Here is a 17429-nt window from a genome sequence, read left to right on the forward strand (position 1 = left end):
AGACTTCAGGCACATTGGCCCTAAAAATCACATTGAGATGATAGGCCAGGAGCTCCCAAAGGCCTAGAGCAAACCAGAGGTTCCCTAGCAAACTTGGAATGTTCAGTCTAGGCACAATATTTATTTCTTCCGAAAAGTTTAAAATGTAAAATTTTTAAATTTATGGTTTTTTTTTTTTTGGTTTTTCGAGACAGGGTTTCTCTGTGTAGCTATGGTTTTTTTTTTAAAAGCCATCATTTGGTCAATATGTGCCCATTGAAACATCTGCTGTGTTTTCTTACCTGCTCATGAACAGAGTAATTCCAGTTGACCATTAGCGTCTAGTACAAAGAAAAGGTTGCATTAAAGGCTGTTTCTTCTTCCTTCCTACCCATGGCCTCACTAACACAGTGCTTTTTCAGACTGGATTTCAACTCAACAGGAGCTAAATAAAGACGTCTGAGGGCTCCCGATTTGCCACTGACACACAGCAGTCTCCATTTCTTAGCAGCGACTTGAGGCTTTCGGTTTGTGAGATAGGTTCTAGCCTCATAGCCCTGGCTGGTTATGGTCTTGTGATCCTCCAGCCTCTACCTCCTGTTCTGGGATCACAGGAGTGCACCACCAGAACCGGTGTGAGCAGGCTTTTGACGGAACGGCTCCTGGGCAGCACAATTCTTCCTGTTGCTTTAATCACATCTAGTAATACACTTTGTTTGCATCCCATAATTACCCAGAAATCTTCAATCACAAAATAATACACATTTACCCAAACGTGTAAAGCAAAAACTCAATTTAAATTCAAAAAATTCAAGAGACCAACTTCTGGGGCTTTCAAATCCAGCACCCTTTAGGACATATTAGTTCCAGCCTCAGGTTTTTATTTTGACATCAGATTTCGTCAGGCTTGGCACTTACACAATTTAAATAGAAAACAAACTGAATTTGGTCATGATCAGATTAAACATAAAACCACCAGATAATTAACTCCCTGTTTTAGAAGAGTTGACAACCATCCTATACTTAGGAGAAGGCATGGAATTCATCTAAATAGGATCTAACTAGGAAGAAAAAAACAAAACAGCACAGCTGAAATTTGCCAGAACACTAGTTCATATAACTGATTAATTGTTTTTTCTTTTGGCATCTAAAGAGGTAAAGACAGTGCTGTTGAGATAGTTTTGTGGGTAAATGCACTTGTCACTCAAGCTTGGCGACCTGAGTTCAATCTCTGGGTGCCAATGTGGGAAGTTAGCCCCTCTGATCCCCACATGTATTCTGGCACGCATGTGCCCCTGTACTCATTCACACTCAGATTTCTAAAACAGGCAAAAGGAATCATAAATTAACTTTGAAAACAAACCTAAGTGGGCATTTGATAGCTTTGATGCTTGGTATATTTGGGTAAAACACTTATCGATGATAAGGATTTTCCTGTTCAAGGGAAAATTGTAGACATCGCTGACTGCTAATTCATTACATCATAGAGGATACGCCGAACACCTGATCCCCCCTCTTGTCACTTCTGTGATTATAGGTGTGTGCTGCCATGGCTGGCTTCTAAGTCAGAATTCTTAGGGGGTCCTCAAATGGATAGCTTGAGGCTTTTCAGCCCAGAGTCTGTCTGTCTGTCTGTCTGTCTGTCTGTCTGTCTCTCTCTCTCTCTCTCTCTCTCTCTCTCTCTCTCTCTCTCTCACACACACACACACACACACACACACACACACGGTCTCCCAACTTACTTATAAAATGAATTCACTTATCTAAATACAACTCTAGCCCATTCTCACCATCTCCACCCCCCAAAGTAAAATGGGAGAGTTGATGGAATTCACAGGTGTTTTGACTTTGGGACGGGCAGTTTTTTAACTTCCCCGTGGAGAAAGGAAAGAATTGGCATGTAGAATCTAGCTGTTTTGAATGGCTTTGCAACAGTGACCTGAAACCCACCATCATTTGAATCATCTGGGGTGAGCAGATAGTGGTGTCCAGGCCCTGTAACAGTTAGGTCAGATTCAGCAAGGTGAGGCCTGCATCAATAATCATCTGCAGTGATTCTGACTATGTGGCAGAGTGCTGTTCCTTCCTACTACTAGTGTTTCCAGAATACTAAACCAAACAGGGGTGTTGCTGGTCATTTTTTTTTTTTAACTCTTTTGGCTCTTTGCTCCTTTGGGGGCCCACCACCCAGGTCCTAAATAAACCACACACACACACACACACACACACACACACACACACACACACACACACGGAGGTTTATTCTTAATTATAAATGCCTGGCCTTAGCTCAGCTTATTTCTAGCCCGCTTTTCTTAACTTAAATTATCCCATCTACCCTTTGCCTCTGGGATCTTCCCTTCTCTTACTTCTGTATATCTTACTCTTACTCCGTGGCTGGCTGTGTAGCTGAGTGGCTGGCCCCTGGGTCCTCCTCTCCTTGTTCTCTTGCTTCTCCTTCTTTTTCCTCCCAGATTTCCCTTTCTATTTCTCCTCTCTGCCTGCCAGCCCCACCTGTCCTTTCTCCTGCCTCGCTATTGGCTGTTCAGCTCTTTATTAGACCAATCAGGTGTTTTAGACAGGCAAAGCAACACAGCTTCACGGAGTTAAACAAATGCAACATAAAAGAATGCAACACATCTTTGCACCATTAAACAAATGTTCCACAGCCTAAACAAATGTAACACACCTTAAAATAATATTCTACAACACAGGGGTGCCCAGGCACTTTGGGGGCTCATCCAAATCTTGGCTTTTCCCAGCTCTTTCTGGTTTAGGCTGGGAATTTTGGCTGCCAGGTGTTTGCCCAGGCTCATCTGGCATGGTTGGTTACCTAAAGCCTAGTCTTTCTGGACCCTCCTTTGGCCAAAGATTGGTATCCAACCCTGTCTAGGGAGAGACATTTACACTTTCTAAGAAGAGTGGGCTAGCCCATCCATTTGCTGGATAAGCTTGAGGTGCTGAGGACCCTATGGACCATATGGGGTTGAGGTCTGAACTGCTTTCTAGATCAAATGTTAGGGAATCCCACTGAGCTTTTTTTTTTTTTTTTTTTTTTTTTTTTTAATAAGAGACCCTAAAAAGGATTATTAAAGTCACTAAACTATGGTTTGTCAAATACGAATGCTTCCTTTGGATTTTTAAAATGTTTATTAATCTACATATGCACATATCTAGTATTTATTAAAGATGAAAATCTGCATACTGGTAAAGTGAGTGTACTTTTCATTTTTTACATGAAGAATTAAATTCTAGCTGAATACTTGATACTGTGGAATGGAGAGTATCATCAACGTTTTTCAGACTCGACCGACCAATATTCTTGTTTTATAATCATCTCTGCTGAGAATATTGCCTCACATAAGTATGTAGTGCAGAATGGCAGAAGTATGTGTAGGGCCATTTCAGAAATTATTTCGCAGCTCCAACCCAAAATTTGTTGAACAATTTTCTTTTCTGAAGCCCAAGTCATTAATTCAAATAGCAGTGTTTTATTTTTAAATCAAACGTTCCAGCACAAGCCAATCCAAAGATACACTCATACGATATGTACATGCTGAGGTGGCGGTAGCAAACTATGAGAAGTCTGTCTTCCGGTAATTAAACCATTACGTTTCTACAAGAGCAGTGTGTTTCAGACACCATCCATTGCCACCACACAGTAGGGTGGCAAGCATAGTGCACAGTGGGCATGCCTTGGTCCAGAACCAAGGCTGCAGCTGAAGTTACGTGAGCCATGCCGGCAAGCACTGCCAGAAGAGGCCCCACGTACTCACTACACATCTGGTTTTGAATTAATTTCTGGTCATTGGTGACCAGAAGCCTCTTCCTGTTGAAACATGGTTATTGAGCCATCCACATTTAGTTGTTCAATCCATATGGGCATCATAACCCATGGTTTAAGCCACCATCTTTTTTTTTTTTTTTTTTTTGGTTTTTCGAGACAGGGTTTCTCTGTGTAGCTTTGCGCCTTTCCAGGAACTCACTTGGTAGTCCAGGCTGGCCTCGAACTCACAGAGATCCGCCTGCCTCTGCCTCCCGAGTGCTGGGATTAAAGGCGTGCGCCACCACCGCCCGGCTAAGCCACCATCTTATAGTGCTTTTCAAATTAAAATGCACATCAGTAGATCCTTGAGTGGAGAGTACTACTACCTAATTCCTTCTTTTGAAAAGCCCTGAAAACTCTTTTTAACTTCCTAATGGGTTGTCTGCAAAGGGAAGCCATCTCAAATCCTCAATTTTTCTTATTGAGATGATTAACAACCATGGTCTATTTTCTCAAATTCCCAGTGTCTGATGCTCTGTACAAGGCTCCAGCTGGGGACAAGTAGATGCATTGGTGTCTTCACACTGCTATGACCCTTGCTTTGTCTTTGTTACCAAAGGACCAGGAACCACTAAGACGGCCAAGTCATCCACCGTGCCTCCAGGCCTGCCTGTGTATTTGGACCTGTGCTATATTCCCAATCACAGCAACAGTAAGAATGTTGACGTGGAATTTTTCAAGAGAGTGAGGTCATCTTACTACGTGGTGAGTGGAAATGACCCTGCCGCCGAGGAGCCCAGCCGGGCTGTCCTGGATGCCTTGTTGGAAGGGAAGGCTCAGTGGGGAAGCAACATGCAGGTAAGAACACAAAGCTCACATCTGAGCTGCTCTTGAGCTAGGACTAGAGGCAAAGAGGCGGAACCATGTTTAAATAGGCATCTTTGTGATTATGGATTCGTATGTGGTGTCTCCTGAGTGTTGTATGTGAAATATACTGCACAGAAAGTCAGCTTAACATACAGAAGATAGCCCAAAGTAGACCTCTTTTGTTTGTTTGTTTGTTTGTTTGTTTTCGAGACAGGGCTTCTCTGTGTAGCAGCCCTAGCTGTTCTGGACCTCACTCTGTAGACCAGGCTGGCCTTGAACTCACAGAGATTCCCCGCTGCCTCTGCCTCCCGAGTGCTGGGATTAAAGGTGTGTGCTACCATGCCCGGCCCAAAGTAAAATTCTCGATAGGCCCACCATCAGTGGCAGAGGAGGAGAACCACCTTACCTAAGACAAGAGTTCGTGTAAAATGACCTGAAATGAATCGCTCTTCCTCCAGCGTGTTGAGTATTGTACGTGTGGATCAAAGTTGTCCTGTGTCTGTGGAATTGCTCCTAAGGAATTGTTTTTACTTACTTGTGTTTCACCTGTAGACTAAAACCAGGAACATGGTCACTGGGCTAGGGACATGGGGATCAAGTTTCCAGGTGGAATTCCAGAGTGGTGTCATTGTTTATTCAACGTCAGACCCTCAGATCTGGCCATGAACCACCCAGTCTCTGTGTCTCTATTGGGCTGTGATTACTGGTTGTCTGATTTGTGGTTTTGTTTTGTTTTTTGTTTTTTGGTTTTTTTTGCATATAATCACCTAGCAACCTGTGTTGGAATCTTGAATAAGATTAATTTATAATATTTCCGTAGTATTCACATGAGAAGTATCAATCAGCACCCCACTCCTATATCACGTAGTCTTTGTTTTCAGGCCAAGGGGTGGCCTTCTGAGGGTTTTGAGCTGTAATAACTAAAAGTCCTTGTACTAAATATGGAGTATAGTCCAGACAACATTTCCCCCATGTTAAGGGAAATATGAGAAGCTGTAGCTAATCCAAACACTTCTTAACACTACATACAACACTGAAAAACCAACAGTGAAATTTAGATGAATGAACTGACAAGTCCCCAGCTGATTTAGAGTCTAGTTTCCAACTCCTCCCTTCAATGGAAAAAACAAAACAAAACTTTTATTTTTACAGCTTGGTTGTGGTTCCTGGAAAGTATCAGTTGAAAACTTCATTTGCATTTTTGTGGGGAAAACCTTTATCCTTCGTCCCCTTCTTCTAGGGCTCCAACCAATGCCTCGCTCTGTTTTGACTTCCAGCATCTCTCTCTGCCCTTTAAATATCCCCTTTTCTCCCCCTCTGTAGGTGACTCTGATCCCAACACATGACTCAGAGGTGATGCGAGAATGGTACCAGGAGACCCACGAGAAGCAGCAAGACCTCAACATCATGGTTCTAGCGAGCAGCAGTACAGTGGTCATGCAGGACGAGTCCTTCCCAGCATGCAAGATAGAACTGTAGAAACCGAAGCCGGCCACACCACAGGATTTGAACTTTGTTTCCAGAAATTCTTGAATTTGAAACTACCTTTTCTAAAACGTCCATTCATCTAATTAAGTCACTGAACAATTACCTGCCAAATGCTATACTGTGTCATGTGATGCAAGTCACTAATATTTCTCAATCTTTGCTGATCGCTAAGGGAAGTAACCATATTCCCACAATAGGATTCAAGTTACTGCAAAATTACCTACCCACCCTGTTCATCTCTGCTGAACATTTGGAAGCCATGCACTCGCGCACCCAACTGACTTCTGCTAGGTACTGGCATTTGTCTTAGAGAGAGAAAGAGAGAGGGAAAGAGAGGCAGAGGGAGGGGAGGGAGAGAGGGGGGAGCGAGGGACAAAGAGAATGCAGGAGAGAGAGAATGAGAGAGAAAGAATGAGAAAGGAAAAGAATGCAAGAGAAGGCGATGTAATGGTGGAGAGTTCTGATGTGATGCCCAGGGAGAAAGAGTGGGCAGGATGGGGCATACAGAAGACACCAGCAACTAGGTCTGCATTTTCTCTGACAGCAGCCATTCTGTGGTCTACACCGGGGAAGTGTTCTGTTTTCATCAGAGTCATCAGAAAGAGTCTGAATCTCCTAAAGCATGTTTCTAAAGAACAGAAAGAATGAAGCCTGTTATGAGGGCATGAGATTTTTTTCACGCCTTAATTAAATCAACGCCTTTCCTATAAAGGCTGCCCACGGCATAATGTAGCAAGTGTAGACTGGACACGTGAGTGGCTGGAGCCCCAGTCAGAACTCTCCGACTTTTCCAACACCATGAGTAGGTTGATCTAAGGCATGCTCCCAGCACTTGTCCACCCACTTAGTCCACACCAAGTCAACCTGCATGCAGCAACACCCAAGTCCACCCCAGTTAACTGAAGCAAATACCAAAGCAGTTGGGAGTACATATGGGAGACATTTTGCCTTAGGAAGTGACTTGAATGTACAAAGATACTTGATGCACTTATTTTTTATTGTGAGACAGCAAGTTTTTCAAACATCCATGTAGGATTGTAGATACTCCAGGTAAAGGAGCCTGTGGGGAGGGAAGGTACTAGAAGCTCATCTGATTGGTCCAACGGTTTAGTGCTGAGTCATGCTTGCTGAAGACCACCACTTCCGGTGATGCAGCCATGGCCCCTCAGCCAGATGAGTTGCACCTTTCTTAGCTTCTTTAACTACTTCAAGTTCAAGATTGAAATGGCTTCTATGATCAGAACTGGGAAAACAGGGACTCTTGTGGTGGAAGAGGTTCCCAGCAAGTGTACAGTATTTGCCTCCCTTTGTCTTGCATTGGCTATTTTAATTTTTCCATTAATTTCAACACAATTATGGGAACACATGTACAGAAGATTTTTTTTTTTAGATACGTGAGAACTTTTCATAGATGAACTTTTCAATGAGTGTTTTCATTTACAGGAAAATGCAAAGAACATTTTAACTGATGGTCTTTTTTTTTTAATTTTAAGTGTTTTATAAGACAAAAAAAAATTGAAGTTTTTTTGAGGTTCTGGCAAGAATTGAAGTCTGATATTGAAGTCATACTATTTATTACAAACCTCTAACCACCAGAAATGGTGATGCCTCCCATGCTTTGACTCTCATATCATGGAAGTCTGAGGACGCGCTGTTTGAGAGGGGGTGGATGGCAGGGTTGGCTACTGTTTAGGGCCTTAAGTGCATCACTCAGTCTGTCCCACCTTCTCCTTTCAAGATTGTCCACCATGAGGTTAAAAGAGCCAAGTTCAGAAGAACCCTAGCACCAATTTGCTTGGGGACTTTCTTTTCTGGAAAACATTAAGTAAAAGAAATAATAGAGTGAAAACAAATGAATTCCCAACTCCTATGTTCACCATGTAGAGTTCAGACATAATGTCCATTGATGTCATCACTGAACCACAAACCTATGAAGCCAGATCACAAGGAGAATTGATGCCAAGTCTCAAGTGGCAGATCCATGTACCAGGGTTCAGAGATGGCGGACTTCTCGGTGACAACCGTGCTGTGCTCTGTCACACTACATTTCCTGCAGACTCTTAAGATCTACGGAGTAGTGAACAACGACCTCATTTTATTTTCTATGTTAGTTATTTATTTCAGAATTTACATTTTAGTTGATTTTCGTCTGTGAAGTATATGTTTCGCACTGCTATTTACTCTGAGGGTTTAAACAATGCTTCTCCAGGGTCCCCTCACTGAGGACCTGTGCAGTCTACTTAACGCTGTGAATCACATTTTCCAAATGTTTAATTTTTTAAAGAAAATTAATATTCTATTTTTGTTAGGCGTCTCGTAGGAATGCAATTTTTATTTATTATCCTATTTCTTTTGAACCCGTAAAAGTAAACACATTAAAGGTACAGAATTATGATCGAAAAGTCATCGTGATGAAAACAGACTTCATTGACTATACACTCATTTGTTTCACACTTCGTGAGACAAGCTGCATACATACAAGTTAGTTAATTAATGGTAGCTATTGGGTTGGGCTGCTTAATGCACGAGAAAAGAAGCCGTTTCTAGCCTTCTTGCCAAATCCAGACCTCTGGCTGACTTTTCTTTCATAGAAGATGGAGTTACTTTCCAGATTCCCAATTAAATTTATTTAGCCTATATATTATTTTGTTTTTAAAAAATATAAATATACAAGAGCCATAGCCAGCTTTCAGTTATAACCACTCTACCCCACACTTGTTATTATTTTTACAGAATCAATGGGGACAATACTTTTTAAAACTGGCTCTGATTTCCTACACAATCTGGCAGCACCCTTCTGCACCCCCTGTTCTCAGTGATGGCCATGGAGCCGAGGACACCAGGGTGAACTACATTTGCTTTACAGGTGACTCCTGATGTCCCAGGCACCTCTCCTACCTGTGTGGCTAATCTGATTTTGCTACTTCCATACATACACAATTAGTTTAGAAGTAGCCATCACAATGGACCATGTACATTTGTGGTGAGAACTAAAAACCGACACAGACTTCTAGAAGATTTGTGCATATGATTCTTAATCCGATTGTATAGATTGAATATTTGAGTGGAAGGAATTTCCACCCTCTTTAAATGACGGGATTCTATTGAGCTAGCACTCCTGATCATGACCTTTTTGGTAGTGTAAACAAAATTCCACAGAGACTAAATCTTAGAGATAATCCTCCATTTCAATTTTAACCAATTCTATCCTCTTTTCCCAAACCCCAACCCCCATGCATGCTTTCTCAGTCTTGTGGTGGGACTGGATACAGTGACCGACCCCTCGCCCCAAACACCATTTTCCATGGAATTCAAAAGGAAAACAATTTTTTTTCTTAATGTTACATATCATAGTGAATGGTTTCCCCAGTGTATATGGATGTTTTAAGTGTTTCCAATAGCTTATGAAATTTAGGAGCTTTCTAATACTCATTTTATAAATTTAATTATTTGCTAATGGAGATTTTGCCAACCTTCCATTTCTGTTACCAGTCTCAGCTCCCGGGAGCGGCGCTACAATTCTGGAGTTGCTTAGCTTGCCTCGCTTACCTCTTCTGATGCCTGTCACAGGAGGTTCCTGCTTGGCAAGGCTATTTGTGAGTTAGGATAATGACTTTCCCTTCATTTTTCCTTTTGTACTTCAGATTTAGGAGAAAAGATTCTGTTTCCATGTGAAAGGAACTGTAAGCTTTTATCATTTAACCAGCTGAACAACACACACATCAAAAGCAGCCTAGGGATGAGCACCGCTTTAATAACAATTAGGTTTTCTTCACCCGGTGTTAAAACTATTCACTATTCCAAAACATAACAAAACAGAAAACTGTGACTTTATGAATTCATTTCCAAGGCAGCATCAAAAACCGAAAAGGAAGGAAAATAACGAAGAGCCGGCGTCTCCGCGCTCGCGCACGCGTAGAGCTCCACAAACTGGAGCCCCGGAGAAGCGGCTCTGCTCAGCTGCCCTCGCCCCAGTGATGGTTCCGAGTCTTGCTTTCCCCGCACCGCAGGCAGCGTGCAGTCCTGAGCCCGGCTGTGGAGAAGCAGCTCACTCCTCTCTCTCGTTCTGAATGGTGTTTGTGTCGGTCTGCAGCTGTGTATGGTATTATGTCTTATAATCCTGCATCACTTCCATCCTATCCAGTCATATCTAATGTAGAAAAATTAGTTTCCAGTGAAAGTAATATGTAGTGCTTTTATGATATTTGTGTGCAATATCCCCTCTTCCATTGAGGATATTTGATGTAAAGGAAAAAAAAAAAAGCAAAATAAAAAAAAATCAGAAACTCAGTTCCACAATAAAATACAAAGTGGCAAAAGTTCGCTCGTGTGCTGAGACATCTTTGGCTTTCTTGTCACCTGGAATTTGCTACCACCATCAGGCATTTCATGGTGGGCTTCCTAGCTACGGGTGATGGGCTGGGAGGGCTCTGAACTGATTTTTGCAACTTATTTGTGGTGTCTCTTTTATAGTCGAGCCAATAGCTCCTCAGGGGAGGGATGTTGCGCTCACAAGAAGGAGGCTTCTGAATATGACTTTTGTAATCAAGTGGGCATTTGATGATTGGTGAGCCACAGGCTGGGAAACACACACCCTAGCAGTGGCCCGCACACTGGAGGAAACATCACTCGGGAGACAACTTCTGAGGATAGTTTAAGGATTAGCATTTTGAACTCTGGAGATGAAATTAAAAAAAAAAATTAAAAAAGGAAATGCTTTTATACCATTAGGTAATCAAAAGACAGTTTCTGTTTATAAATCACATATTTTTTTTCTCCATAGCCCTAAATCTGGCATTTAAATCCCATAATGGAATTTATTTTCCGACGGGTTTAACAAGAATAAACTCCATGTCTTCTGAACATGTCAAGGACAGATCTGGAATCTGTTGTGCATACGTGATCTCAGTAAACCCACACACAGACTAGGCAATGATCTTGCTTTAGACAAATATTTGAACATATTTTAGTCACATGGTCTAAGGTACATTACCACTGTTGTGTTTTCAAGCTTCGTCATTTGTGTACAGGGAATAGCATCTTCAGGGCCATAAGCAAGGGCCAAACCAGAGGAGCCAAGAAATTGTTAGACTACAAGGCAAGCTTCCAAGATGTCACTGTTGGAAAGCCCTGCTCATGGCTCTCATTTTTAAGGTGGGGTACAATATTTATAATTTTCATTGTTGAAAAGTTCACATCACATTTTCTGCTGTTACAATTCACTGGAGCCGAAAAAAACTCTCTTGAACCCATTTCAGACATTAGCTCTTCTCATCCACACCTGGGGAGGCTATTGGGCGCCAACAGAACCACAGTCCTGACTCCCACGGTCATGTCACAGCATCTTTATTTGGGAACTCCAGACTTCTAGTCCACTTATCGGGAAGCTAATTCAGACAAGTCATCACTTGCCCCTCTCCCCGAGGAACCATGTCCAGAAAGAATAATGATCTGCCCTTCACTGTGTATTTCATATGCATATTTGGTCAGAGAAGGCACAACCCATTGCTCTCCAAGTTTATGCTATCACTGCAGAAAGTCTCTTGGGTGCCTGCCCATAAGTCTTAGTCCAGGGGTTCTGAACTATTAATATTTTGGACTAGGGAGTTCTTGAGGTGTGTGGTAGAGGGCTCTCCTGTGCTCTCTGAGATGTTTACAGCATTCCTGGCCTCTATTCAGGAGATCCCAATAGCAGCCCCTTAGCTGAGTGTCAAAAATACCAACAAACACTGCTAAAGGTGCCTGGAAGGAAACTACTTCCGGTTGAGAATCACCGTCTTGGGTTTTACCCCAGGCTCCTGCAGAGAGCTGCCACTGGTGATGCATGGTTCCTGGTCTCATACCAGGGGTATTCACTGGTTGTGGTAGTGTGGGAGGCCCGCCCCGCCCCCACTTTTCCCCCAAGGTACTTTAGAGAGAAGTGAGAAATATTTAGATAGAAATACAGAGGGGAGAGAGAGATATATAGAAACATAGGATAAGCCAGGCGGTGGTGGTGCACACCTATAATCTCAGCCCTCGGGAGGCAGAGATAGGTGGATTTCTGAGTTCAAGGCCAGTCTGGTCTACAGAGCAAGTTCCAGGACGGTCAGGGCTACATACAGAAACCCTATCTTGAAAACAAAACAAAACAAAAACCCAAAAAACAAACAAACAAACAAAAACATAGGATAGCCTCGGGGGGGGGGGGGGGGGGGGGGGGGGGGGGGCCTGGATCAAAACCCACCAGCCCCTTCAGGCTCTGCTAAAGGGCTTTTAAAGGAATGCCAAGGGGGCGGAGCAAAAGACCTCCCCCAGCACAGCCAAGTGCAGACTCTTCCAATCACCTGGTAACCACGCACTGCACATTGTCAATCCATCTCTTAATGCAGCCCTGCTGGGTAAAGCAAGTTCCCATCTCACTAGGAAACCTTTGTGGGCCTCCACATGGTAGTAGGCTAGGAGGAGGCCCGCAGCGCCACCAGCCAATGAAAGAATGGGGTTCACAAGTATGTACTCGACTGCCATGGCCCTTGGTGGAAGCTGCTGCGGTGTGCACAAGGAGACGCCTCTTGGAGGGCCCCCAGCAGGAGGGAGCCTGCCCTACCTACCCCCACACAATAGTGCATTTCCCTTGGTTTTCCTCTTTCCCTGTTGAATTTCTCTCCCCTTTACCTACCTTCTTTGGATCACTCCATTTGAGTCCTTGTCTTCTAGCCTGCTTTTGTGTGGGAGGTTGTGTGGGGGTGGGTATTCCAAACAATGACCTGCCAGTCTGAGCCGGCTTGACTCCGGCTCTCCGGCCCATTGAGGGTGGCCTTGGTGCTTCACCTAGACTTTGTTTTCATACATGGAGGAAGCCCAGCTGCAACAATACTTACCACATTCTTATGGATTAATTACCATACTGCATACAAAGGGTTTAATATGCTATCTGGCTAGGAACAATCAATAAATATTAGCTTTTGCTGGGTGTGGTGGTGTAGGCTTCTGGATTCTCCTCTTCCTAGTTGTCTGCCTGGAGGCAGGTAGGCAGACAAGTAGGCTACAAGTGAGACAGTGATCATTCTGATATGCTCTCTCTCCCCGTAAAACCTCTACTGGACAAATTTCACTGGGTCTGAATTACAGGTTTCCTTGTGGTTAAACCCTCTCCTTTGTATATATGGCTTTTAACATGTCAGTAGTTTTCTTGGGAGAATAATACAGCTCAGTCTTCAGACTTCCAATCTTAGAGGAAATTCTACTCAGTCATGGTAATTACTGTCCTCTGGATACAGTACTTAGACGGGAAGAGCTCCTGTCTTCATGGAGTTTACGGTCTGGTGGCACTCTCATTGATGAATTCCGAGAATTCATTAAGAATTCACAAAATGGACAGGAGTTGACAGGCAAAGGGGGGCTGCAAATGTGCCCTGAGGATGGTTCATAAAAACCGAGAGGGATGAGGGTGGGCTCTGGGTTCAATCTCTTCCAGTCCACGGCAGTGGGAAGCCAGGCAAGGAGGCACTCAAAATGAGTCTTCTCTTCTCTTCTCTTCTCTTCACTGGCTCCATTTGATTCCAAATGGTGCCCACTTCTCTGGGCACACATCTGCGATCTCAGTATTTAGGAAGCAGAGGATGGATAAGCTCGAGCATGAGGCTAGCCTGGGCTACACAGCAAGACTGTCTTACCTACCATAATAGAAGAGCCCAGAGACAGGGAAGACCGACACAGAGCAAAGCCAAAACCTCTGACTCACTTGGGTTTGTCAGGAGCTACAGATTAAGTCTCAGGAAAATGGGCCTGCCAGAGTGATGTCTATGTCACAGGAGGCCAGGAGAGCCAGCAGAGGGTCAGATTCCATACAGGCAGAGGAAGCATGCCACTCAAGGTCATCAGAATGGAGCAGGGAGAGGGTCCTTAAGTGGTGGCTCAGAGCTCACAGGAAGAGATATTTCTAACCTCAGTTCACTGGCATGGGTTATGAGGGCCTCAAGCATCTCTAGGCAACACAGGCAGATGGTGATAGCCCTCGTGGGGTGCTTCTCTGCCAGGCCCATTTCTACATCCTTGGTTGTACACAGGCAGGAAACCTGCCTCCACCTGAACCCCTGACTGTATCCACTCAATGACCCAAATGACACGGGCTTCTAAAAATGCTCCTTATACCCAGCTCTAACTCCTTGCTCCTCCTCACCAGCCATTTGCATGTACTTATTTTCTGCAGTGGTTAAAGATTCCCCAAAGGGCATCATACAGCTACAGGGGTCATGTATGAAATAAAAGCAGAGAAAGGCACCTCAAATCTGAGACCTTGGGTAGTTTGCCCCAGATCCTCCCCAGTTGAGCAAGGAGGAAAGTCTGTGCTGGGCTAGGTTATCAAGGTTGTCCACTGCACAGAAGACATCAATGGAAGGGCAGAGGACAGCGACTGCTAGAAGCCTCAGCTGTCTAGGAAGAGAGGGCATCATAGTTCAGGAGACAGGTGTGCGGGGAAGGGACAGCAGACTGGAATGTCAGGAGACCTAAGACGAGGACACAGTCACAGAGGACTGAGGGGGACTTTGCAAGCTCCCACCAGGGCAGTGACTCAGGGACAGGAATGTCTCTTTGAGCGAGGATTGGAATTGCGATAGGGGCATTAGGGAACGAAGGCAAAATTAGGAGCCCAAGAATGAACAAGATGCTTCAACAGCAATGGTCATTCCTTGGTTGCCACTGGACTCATCCTGACTCTATAAAAGGATGGCCAAGAAAACCCTGCCTTTGATAAACCAGGATGCTTTTGGTGATGAGTCAGTGCTACCAGCTGGGAGGACCCTGGCTGAGGTTAGCCATGGAGGACACAGTGTGGGTTGGGGCAGCAGCAGCTGAACTTAGCTTTATCTCCTTCCTTACCGCATGGGGATAATGGTGCTACCTCACAGGGCTCAAGATGTTGGCACACCACAAGTCTCTGATGACTCTGAGTAATAACTGTAATTATTACGCTTGTTATAGTCTGACGGAAGAGGCCTAAAATGTGCTGTTCAAAACAGTAAGATTAAGGGCAGGACCCTCTCTCTCCTTTTCACCACAGATAAATGGTCTGAGATTATTTGGCGTCTTTATTTCTCCAGGTTTTGATAGAAGAATACAGTCTTGAATAAAGATGCACCACTGCACTAAAAGGCTGCATCACACAGCAGGCCGAGTTCCCAAACCTCTCCCCGAGAGGCTTCCGGGAAGATTATGTCCCACCTTCTGACAGTCTGCGCTGACTTCCGTCACCTCCACACTTCAAGTTCCATCCCTTCTCATTTTCTCCTTTAACAGAAAGGCTTGCTCTAAAGTTGTCTATGTGTACATGTGTGCACACGTGTGTACCAAAGGTTCATTTTACGTCTCTGACAATGTGTGGGAAAAGCTACTCCAGTCAGGCCACAAGGACCTCACACCCAGGGCAGAGTTTCTCTCAAAAGCCCCCACATCTCTACATGTCACTGTGGGTTCCTACAATCAGAAATCTGGTGAGGCTGTGGTCTGGAGACCTGTGCTGTACTTCTCCCAGAGGGGAAAGAGGAGGGCGTGGTGCGGTGGGAATGTGTGAGCACCCAAGGCCTAATCACCAGCATTTCTGCACTAGTCGGGACTATGGGGCACAAGGTCTCAGGACGTGCAGCTTGTGGCCCCACGTGCCTGGGCAAGGGCCAGAAACCGTTCAGACTGTGTCGCAGACCCGATTCCTCGGCTGTAGCTTCCTCCATCACCCTCACCAGGTATTGAGAACTTCCCACACTCTGTGCCCAGGACCCCACTGTGAGCCCCGGAAGCCCGTTAGAGATTTTAGGGGGAGGCTTTGGCCCAATCATTTGCCACTTTCTTGGTTCCCCGGCCCTTGACATCTGGATGGGCAGACAGTGTGTTGACATGCAGCACATGGTGGCTTTCGGGCTATGCATGGCTTGCTGAGAGAAAAGGAGAAGCTGGCCAGCGCAGGCTGAGTCCCATCTGTCCGTGCCGGACACTGGGCTGGCCCACACAGTCCTCCAGCAGGGCTGGCCTGCGGCTCTCTAGGCTGCAGTCTTTGCGGCACTCAGGGCCTGGTATTCCTGCTTCGCTCTCTCCCTCTGCTCCTGTTCCCTCTGGATCAACTGCATCCGCTCCAGGTGCCACTCACGCAATGTCTGCTCATAAGCAGCCAGGTCCTCGGCCTCACATGCGGGGAGTTGTTCTCTGACAAGCTGGGTGGTCAGAGTCAAAAGGCTTTCTCCCTCAATCCTGCCCAACTCCTGCAGTTTAGACTGCGAGGCCTGTTGGAAACAAAGAAAAAAAATAAGATAAGGGAGCAGGTGGGAGAAAAAGGAAATGAGAAGCAATTAAGTCCTCTGCTAAAGAGCCACACAATCTGCTTGCAGGAAAAGATGCTTTGCAGGAAGCGCCCAGGCTCTCCTCCAGGTGCAGCTGCCTGGAGCTACTTTCTCCAGCTCAGCAGTTACTCAGAGACCCGGCAGCGCAGCCCGCGTAATCACTTCACCTTGACTCACAGAGTGCAACTCCACTGCCCTATTCTCTGCGTCCTTTTCGGCTCTTATTTAAGCCACAAGGACAGCAGAGGTGCAACACACATTTCCACTCGGGCCTGCTCCTGAGCAAGCAGTGAGCTCCAAGTAACGGGATTCTAGGACGCGAACAAGATGGCGGAGACTTCTGAAACCAGAGCCAGCTCATCCCTGTCTTTTCATTTAACTGACTTCAGTTGAGTCCCTACCCCGGGGTTTCTTTCAACAGCTGGAACTCATTTCAGGGATTTCTCACTAACGCTAACCAGCTTTCTGAGTGCGTGCACAGGGCAGGCCTCCACCTGCTGCGCCCCCCTGCAGCTTGGCCCTTACCTCCTGCTTGCTTACAGCTCCATCTGAGGTGGCAGCCTGGTTGGGTCAGCCTGGTATTCCCGAAGAAGTACTAAAAGCATTAATCTACTTAAGTGCTTCAAGATATACATCACCAGAAAGTGGCTTTTAGGCCCCAGCTGCAGCTTAGTGGCAGATGTCCACATTTTCATCCCAAGGGGACGTAGTGGACAGGATAAGGCCTGGCCAGCAAGAACGGTGGAAGGAGGAAGGCCCCATGAGCTCCAAGGAGCCGACAGGTCTAATTACAGAGAACTAAGCCCCAAACGGATTACCTCAGACTAATGAAAATCAGTTAACAGGAAGAAAAGGAAATACAAACTGAAAATGGTTTCTTTCTGACATCATTTTCTAGGTAGTCTGAAGCCAAGGAGATAGCCAAGGACACCAGAATAAAATCTCAACTGTGAGGGAGCCGAGTTTTGTCCAAAGTCAACTCCGGCTCTGGACAGGCTCAGTGCTGGGTCGTGTTA

General features: G+C 45.1%; 2 protein-coding genes across 2 annotated transcripts in view; one reads left to right on the forward strand and one right to left on the reverse strand.

Annotated features, from left to right (window-relative positions):
• Window positions 1-10422, forward strand: part of Map1b (microtubule associated protein 1B) — a 102620-nt gene extending 92198 nt beyond the window's left edge. The window contains exons 6-7 of the mRNA XM_052743446.1: window positions 4365-4603; window positions 5936-10422. Coding sequence (XP_052599406.1) covers window positions 4365-4603; window positions 5936-6091 — 395 coding nt within the window. The 3' untranslated portion in view covers window positions 6092-10422. The remainder of the gene's footprint in view (window positions 1-4364; window positions 4604-5935) is intronic.
• A 4731-nt stretch (window positions 10423-15153) lies between these two features.
• The window catches only part of Mrps27 (mitochondrial ribosomal protein S27), an 89196-nt gene continuing 86920 nt past the window's right edge, over window positions 15154-17429 (reverse strand). The window contains exon 11 of the mRNA XM_052743447.1: window positions 15154-16356. Within this exon, the coding sequence (XP_052599407.1) occupies window positions 16117-16356 (240 nt within the window). The 3' untranslated portion in view covers window positions 15154-16116. The remainder of the gene's footprint in view (window positions 16357-17429) is intronic.

The sequence above is a fragment of the Peromyscus californicus genome, unplaced genomic scaffold, assembly GCF_007827085.1.
Source record: "Peromyscus californicus insignis strain IS unplaced genomic scaffold, ASM782708v3 Scaffold_18__1_contigs__length_77618521, whole genome shotgun sequence".
NCBI lineage: Eukaryota > Metazoa > Chordata > Mammalia > Rodentia > Cricetidae > Peromyscus > Peromyscus californicus.